At 39.2% G+C, this 8,111-nt stretch overlaps 1 protein-coding gene across 1 annotated transcript in view; it reads right to left on the bottom strand.

The window, feature by feature from the left end:
* Positions 1 to 5,023: 5,023 nt before the first annotated feature.
* Positions 5,024 to 8,111, bottom strand: part of TM2D1 (TM2 domain containing 1) — a 49,795-nt gene continuing 46,707 nt past the window's right edge. The window contains exons 6-7 of the mRNA XM_032296830.1: positions 7,962 to 8,091; positions 5,024 to 5,333 (exon numbers count right to left, since the gene is read on the bottom strand). Of these exons, the coding sequence (XP_032152721.1) occupies positions 7,981 to 8,091 (111 nt within the window). The 3' untranslated portion in view covers positions 5,024 to 5,333; positions 7,962 to 7,980. The remainder of the gene's footprint in view (positions 5,334 to 7,961; positions 8,092 to 8,111) is intronic.

Here is an 8,111-nt window from a genome sequence, read left to right as displayed (position 1 = left end):
TGAAGAAACAAAGGTCCAAAGAGCTTGTCCATAAGCAGTGGCAGGTGTGTCTGATTCTAAAGTTCATGAATTTAAGCATTATCCTTTATGGTATACTTGGATGAATAAGTGAGCGGATATTCAAAAACTGAATCAGAAACTAGCCTGAGTTCTGCAGAGGGGTACGATATTTAACTAAAGCTTCCGTTAACATGTTAAGGCCTAGCCAACAATATCTATAGCATAAAAGACCCTTTATCACTGGAAGGGAAACTAATCATCCTGTCTCCTGAGGTGATTATAAGGATTAAATGAGATAATCGGGTCAGGAGAGTACATAGCAAATAACAGGCAACTTAGTAGCTTCCTTCAATTATTTCTAATAATTTATTCCCTGATCTTTTCTCAAGAACCACCTCTAGAAACCATCCATTCAAAGAGAAAATTTTAATGTTTATAAAATATCTGAGCGGCGCTCTGAGGAAGCAAATCATGTAAGAATGTGGGAAAGAGTACTCCAGGCAAAGGAAAGAGCAAGTGAAAAACCTTGAGGTAGACCGGGCACAGTGGGTCACACCTATAAGCCTAGCACTTTGGGAGGCCGAGGCGGATGGATCAGTAGAAGTCAGGAGTTCAAGACCAGCCTGGCTAATATGGTGAAACCCCATCTCTACTAAAAATACAAAAATTAGTCAGGCATGGTGGCATGTGTCTGTAATCCCAGCTACTCGGGTAGCTGAGGCAGAAGAATCACATGAACCCGGGAGGCGGAGGTTGTAGTGGGCAGAGATCGTGCCACTGCACTCCAGCCTCGGCAACAGAGCAAAACTGTCTCAAAAAAAAAAAAAAAAGTCTTGAGGTAGAAATTGGGCTGTGTGGTGGCTCATGCCTATAATCCCAGCACTTTGGGAGGCTGAGGCAGAAGGAATGCTTGAGGCCAAGAGTTCAAGACCAACCTGGCCAATACAGTGATGCCCCGTCTCTATGGAAAACAAAGGAATCAATTTGGCATGTTTGAAGCATGACAGAAGCTGCTGGAGAATAGGCAGAAGAGTGACAGTTCTCATTTATTTTTATCACTTTGCCTGCTGTGTGGACAATATAGCGTAGGAGGACAAGAGCAGAAGAGGTGCACAGCAGGTCAATAAATAGTTGAGAATTAATAAACAATACCTTTGCTTCTTTTGAATATCTTTTAAAAGGCTCAAAATACCTTTTTCTTTTTTTTTGAGACAGTTTCACTCTTGTTGCCCAGGCTGGAGTGCAAAGGCTCGATCTCGGCTCACCGCAACCTCTGCCTCCTGGTTCAAGTAATTCTCCTGCCTCAGCCTCCCAAATAGCTGGGATTACAGGCATGTGCCACCATGCCCAGCTAATTCTGTATTTTTAGTAGAGATGGGGTTTCCTCAGGTTCCTCATTACCATGGGATAATGCCATTATCCCATTCTTTTTAAAATGTGTCATTTGGTCAGGTTGGTCTCGAACTCCCAACCTCAGGTGATTCCAAATCCTCAGCCTCTCAAAGTGCTGGGATTACCAGCATGAACCATCGCACCCGGCTTCAAAATACTTATTAAAAGCAATTTTTGTTATGTCTTAAACTATTTCACTCCAATAGTTTGCCTCAGTGACAAATCACACAGAGAAGTCATGCCATTCTCCTTAATGTTTCTCATACTGCAATAATAAATGAATTTCATCATCTACTCACAGAATTAGTCAAATTTTGATGTTTTCCTAAAAATCAAAGATAGGATCTTGAGCCTTCATAATCGTACCCTCTTAAATACAAAATTAGCTCACATGATAAAAGTTCCAAACACCACACTTCCTAGAGCATTCTGGTAAAACAACATTTTTCTTTGGCATATGCGGCCCAAATAGCTCTAACCTTAATCATTTTTCAAGTTTTAATCTCCACATGCTTGGCATATTCTGATAACACTGACAGGTTAAAAGCAACACTCTGTTGTATGCATAGTGATTGCTTGCAATTAACCATAATTTAGGCTGAAAGTAGACTGATCAGCTGCCTCACAGCAACATTTTAAAACTTATTAAATATCTTCAGCGAACTTTACATGAAAAAGCAACAAAAACAAAATCTGCAACATTTCGGCTTTTTCTTACATAAAGAGAGTCTTAGTCTTTTATCAAGACTAATTATTGATAAAAAAGACATTTTTGGTCCATTTTACATTAAGTAAATGCACATATAGATAAAGATAATGGAGATAAGAAAAGCAGGTAAACAATGTCCAAATGAAGTGTCTTACCCTCCTTTTTTAAGACTTCTGAGGCAACTGGCATTTTATTCAAGAAATAACCATGCTGTAGCCCAGCATGCAGAACCCCCTACAAACTCCACAGACCTCACCAGTACTTGATGACATTATCTCATTCTTTTAGAATGTGTTCAATACACAATTATTATCTGCCATTTAATCTTTCAACATTACCTGGCACATCACTACCTCTATTTATATGAAGATGGAGGGATTAGGGCTGGTTATGTGCTCAGTCACAAAATAAGTGATGAGAAACAGAATGCAAACTCAGGACTCAGAAAAGTCTATACTTTTATCATCCCATGCTGCTTGGATGCCAGCCCTCTAATATGGCATCCTACCTCTTCCTTTTAAATATATATATCAGGTAGGGTGCAGTGGCTCATGCCTGTAAGTCCAACACTTTAGGAGACCAAGGTGGGAGGACTGCTTCAGGCCAGGAGTAACCTGTGCAACATAGTCAGACCCTGTTTCTACTTTTACAAAAATTAATTGAAAAATAAAAATAGGCTGGGCACAGTGGCTCACACCTGTAAACTTAGCATTTTGGGAGGCCACGATGGGTAGATCACCTGAGGTCAGAAGTTCAAGACCAGCCTGGCCAACATGGTGAAATCCTGTCTCTACTAGAAATTCAAAAATTAGCCAGGTGTGGTGGCATGCGCCTGTAATCCCAGCTACTCAGGAGGCTGAGGCAGGAGAATCGTTTGAACCCAAAAAGCGGAGGTTGCAGTGAGCTGAGATTGCGCCATTGCACTCCAGCCTGGGCAACAAGAGTGAAACTCCATTTCAAAAAAAAAAATACCCCCAAAACAATATTTCTTTTATACTCTTAGCAGTTCCATTAACAAATGCTGGCCATAGACATAACAGAATCTTTGAAGTAAGAAATCTTTCTGGGTAAATAGGTACTTCTGGAAATTACACTAATCCTTTAGGCAAAGGTGGAATCATTTGTACATGACTGCTGCAAGGCACTAAATGCTTCTATAGGATTGAAAGAATCCTTTCCATTTTGCCTTAAAGGCTTAGGAGTAATAAGGAATGACTGAGCTAATCCATCTCAATTTTGGTCACTCATCTAAAAGCAGGGTTAACATATAAAACATTTGATAGAGAGGGCTTAACATATAACTCATATTCATACATACTACTAACAAATTGTCATAATAGTGCTTGGTGAAAGAAAAAAAAGCTGATAAATAGAATTTAAATGCATTCACATGGGTTTATTAAAAAATCTGTTAAAGAATTACATATTAGGCAAACTAGAAGTGTTCTTGTCACGTAAATTTAGGAAACTAAAGTGAAAATAAAGTCTAAAGGTCTAATAACATATTGTGTGAAGAAACTTTGTTTCTATACTTCAACAACCCTTTTAAGAGTATAGCTTATTTGAATAAATACTTTTTAGCATCACCTGCTTTGAAACAGACTTACTGCCTGGCCAAGTTATTGACTACAGCTATTATGCAAGGATCAAGATGACTTTTCAAAATTTGACTGCAGGAACTCCTTTCTTTTTTTTTCTTTGAGACAGAGTCTCACTCTGTCGCCCAGGCTGGAGTGCAGTGGCGCGATGTCAGCTCACTGCAACCTCCGCCTCCCAGGTTCAAGTGATTCTTCTACCTTAGCCTCCCAAGTAGGTTATTTCTTAAATAGTTGAACTAACCTTTCTGTGGAAACATGACTTACATTCTGGGCTTAGATGATACTGAAATAAACAATAAAGCACTGTCCACAACGTAAAGGAGCTCAGGGACACTAGAAAATGGTATCTACCAACTAGTTTAACTGTGACCAAAAATAATCACAATGAAAAAGTAAGTCCCAAGGGAATATAAGGTTGTAAAAGGCAGGAATTTGGGGGTTTTGTTCACTGCTGCATCCTCCCATATACATCAAGCCTCCCACTTGCTAGACAATCAAACTTGTTCAAACATCTCTTTGAACAAATCAAAGAGATGTTCCTGGTGTACATTAGGGGTCAACCCAAATTCATTTCATATATTAATATTTAATAATCTCCCACCAACTTGAGAAGCTATCACTGAAGCTAACTGTACTATATTGTCCACTTTTGAGGAAAATGTGTGACAAAAAAATATGGTTTTTACTCTTGAGGAGCACAGACACAAGTAATTTTGAAATTGGTATGCCTGTTAATAAAGAAAAAGTGGGATAGTATGCTGGGGACATAACATTTCATGTATTTCCATCTTCGTGAAAACCCCTCTAAACATGGTAAGAAAAACCTGTGCTAACATACAGGTGCTGCTTTTTTCACCCACTGGGGCATCACTTAAGGCACCTGTGCCGGCATCTGCCTGGTGGTGCTCACAGATGGAAGACATTAATCATCTGTTTGGTGCTCCCACCTTGTCCATCCAGCTTCAAATATAACTGCAGTGAGCTAAACGAGTCAGCATCTGGTCGTCCAAAGGCTAGTGTAGCACTCTCAAAGCAGAAAAGGAAAAAGTTCACACTTCAGAGGCCTGAATCAATGCCAGAAGTGTATATGTTGCCTCAAGGTTTCACAGACTCCCTAATGATCTTTAGTTCCCTGGATACCAAGGCAAAGACAGATCTGAAAGTTGCAGAAAAACAGGTGGGTTGTCATACATAAGACTGAAGCCCCAGGCAATATAAATGGTATTTGTTCACACCACGGATTAACTGCTTTGAAGGATCAAAATGGGTAAGACAGCTACATTCAACATTTAAGAAGATTTTCTCAATAACAAAGCACTTGAAATGTGAATAAGTTATACTTTTATTTTTCAGAAACAAAAATGACAAGTGGCAACTGGCCTTTGTAAAAGATTAAAGAGTATCAGGGTAATAAGCTATCTCTCATAGAGACAGAAGCCCAAGAAACGCTATTACACAGCTCTCAAAGAAAGTCCTATTAAATAAATCTCAGAATAATATACCTTTATGTAAGTCAACAGAACAAAAACCACAAAAATCATACAGAACTCATAAAATGGCAGATGAAGGAAAAAGAGAAATCTTTAAATCCACATATTAGAAGTTCTCTATTAAAATCAATGAGGCTCAAAATCCTAAAACAGAAAAAAGAAGTATGTTAAAACACAACATTTATTAAGAGTCCAGTGAGGTTACTACAGATGTACATTTTAACATTTCATTTACTTGCTCAATACATTTTTTTTTCTCACTCTTGGAGCACTTCTGTATAATGCAGAGATTACATGAATGACAATGCAGATATTGGCTCTGAAATCCTAATTAAATGTTTATAGAATAGGCTAAAAAGAATGAGATTACTCTTAAAATTACGTCTCCTTAATTTTTTTTAGATGTCACTCTGTCATCCAGACTGGAGTGCAGTGGCATGATCTAGGCTCACCACAACCTCTGCCTCCGGGTTCAAGCAATTCTCCTGTCTCAGCCTCCTGAGTAGCTGGGACTACAGGCGTACGCCACAATGCCCAGCTAATTTTTGTATTTTTTAGTAGAAACGGGGTTTCACCATATTGGACAGGCTGGTCTTGAACTCTTGCCCTCATGATCCGCCCGCCTCAGGCCTCCCAAAGTACTGGGATTACAAGCGTGAGCCACCGCACTGGCTATTTGTTTAATTTTTACCTGCTATGGCTGCGAAACAATCTACTTTTGAAAGAGACACAATTTACAGTATGAATAATAAAAGTTACATGAAACTACACAACCTGTCTCATAAGGAGAAACAACTTCCAAAATGAAAATGCCTAATACAAAACGATACAGTCGACAGGAACCAGGGTAGGATGGGAGGAAGATAACAGCCATGTAATAGAATAAATGGAAGACCTAGATTCTAGTTTCAGTTTTGCACTACCTAGTTGTGTCTTAGCCTCAGCTTCCTTAGCTCTCAATTTTTTTCCTGGTAAGAAGAGGTAGATGGATTTCTAAGCTTTATTCCAACTTGAAGGCTCAATGACTTATAGTTTATAAGATTTGAAAACTTTTTGGACAATCAGTTGAGTAAACTCCTTACATCTTGAGAGTGTGCCATTGTTCAATCCCATGACAATAACTAAAAGGTGTATGCATAATTTTACTGTTAGAAAAGAAAAAATTCGCCGGGCGCGGTGGCTCAAGCCTGTAATCCCAGCACTTTGGGAGGCTGAGGCGGGTGGATCACGAGGTCAAGAGATCGAGACCATCCTGGTCAACAAGGTGAAACCCCGTCTCTACTAAAAATACAAAAATTAGCTGGGCATGATGGTGCATGCCTGCAGTCCCAGCTATTCGGGAGGCTGAGGCCAGAGAATTGCTTGAACCCAGGAGGCGGAGGTTGCGGTGAGCCGAGATTGTGCCATTGCACTCCAGCCTGGGCAACAACAGCAAAACTCCGTCTCAAAAAAAAAAAAAAAAAAAAAAAAAAGAAAAGAAAAAATTCCACCTAAAGGGCAAAAGTATACTTCATATCCTATTTCTATTCTATAAGATAGAAAATGCATGTCTATTCTCTTGCTGGCCTCTAGACGCAGTCTTTGAGCTAGAGTTGACTGAAAAACCTAGTACTAGGATAACGGTCAAGACATCTACCCTGTCTTTCTCTCTGCCTGTCTGTGTCTATGAAAGCTGCTAGACAGTTCAAAGTGAACTATTACTTAAGAACTACCCTTTACCCTTCATGATATATAGGATTTCTCGATTACAGAGAATGATTATACCAGGAAATGGTTTTCCTGATATTCTACCAAAATCCTTTCTGGGAAAAACTTTGCATTATTGGAAGATTATTAGAATAGACTAATGTATGGTAATTGAGATAAGAAACCTTGTAGTAGCCGAGTCCTAGAAAACCAGAAAGCTGAACCAGGAAGAAGAATGGTATCTCTGACTTCAGCAGGTTTATCACCTGTTTAAAGCTGAGGCTGGCCAGGTGCAGTGGCTGACGCCTGTAATCCCAGCACTTTGGGAGGCCTAGATGGGTGGATCACCTAAAGTCAAGAGTTTGCCACTAGCTTGACTAAAATGGAGAAACTCCCTCTCTTACTAAAAATACAAAAGTTAGCTCGGCGTGGTGGCGCGTGCCTACAGTCCCAGCTACTGGGGAGGCTAAGGCACAAGAATCGCTTGAACCTGGGAGGCGGAAGTTGCAGTGAACTGATATTATGCCACTGCACTCCAGCCTGGACAACAGAGCAAGACTCTGTCTCAATCAATCAATCAATCAATAAAATAAAGCTGAGGCCAATTAATAACTCTTACAGGCAGAGCCAAACTTTAGGTTAGAATAAGCACTTACAGGGAATTCAGGCTTTGGATCCTATCAGTATCTATTTTCAGTTTTAGGGAGGAGAAGCAAAGGAGGAAGTAAAAGATTATACTGATCCTTAGAGGGATGGGCAGCAGAAATATCTGCTATGCTGAACTATTTACGGCACGTACTTTCATCATAACCATCATATAAGAAATGCCTTTTTTTGATGTTACTTTTTTCTTGTGAACTTTGTCCTTTAACCATATACACTGCAAAGAGTCTGAAGTGAGAACCGCAGGAACCATGAGCGTGGACTAAAATCCTTCTCAAAGGACTGGAGATGTTTCAGGCATAGGGTGATCTGAGAGGTCTATATGGTCTTAAAATTTTCTATGGTACTAAAATTCTCATAATTTTATGTGAATAATATACTATAAGATTAGATATTATATATATATATGTATATATCACTTACTGTTTATTTTTTAAAATATTTATGGATATAATTGTGTTTTTCTAAATGTTTCATTAGTAATACTCAGTCTTGTAAGTCTGGTTCCATAATAATCTATAATGTAACTACTTCCATCTGAAGGTCCAACAATCTAGAAGAGACAAAATTTCA

Source organism: Sapajus apella, unplaced genomic scaffold, assembly GCF_009761245.1.
Source record: "Sapajus apella isolate SASKATOON/1434 unplaced genomic scaffold, GSC_monkey_1.0 scaffold36, whole genome shotgun sequence".
NCBI lineage: Eukaryota > Metazoa > Chordata > Mammalia > Primates > Cebidae > Sapajus > Sapajus apella.
Note: the sequence above shows the minus strand (reverse complement) of the source record. Positions and strands in the feature narration are given on the sequence as shown.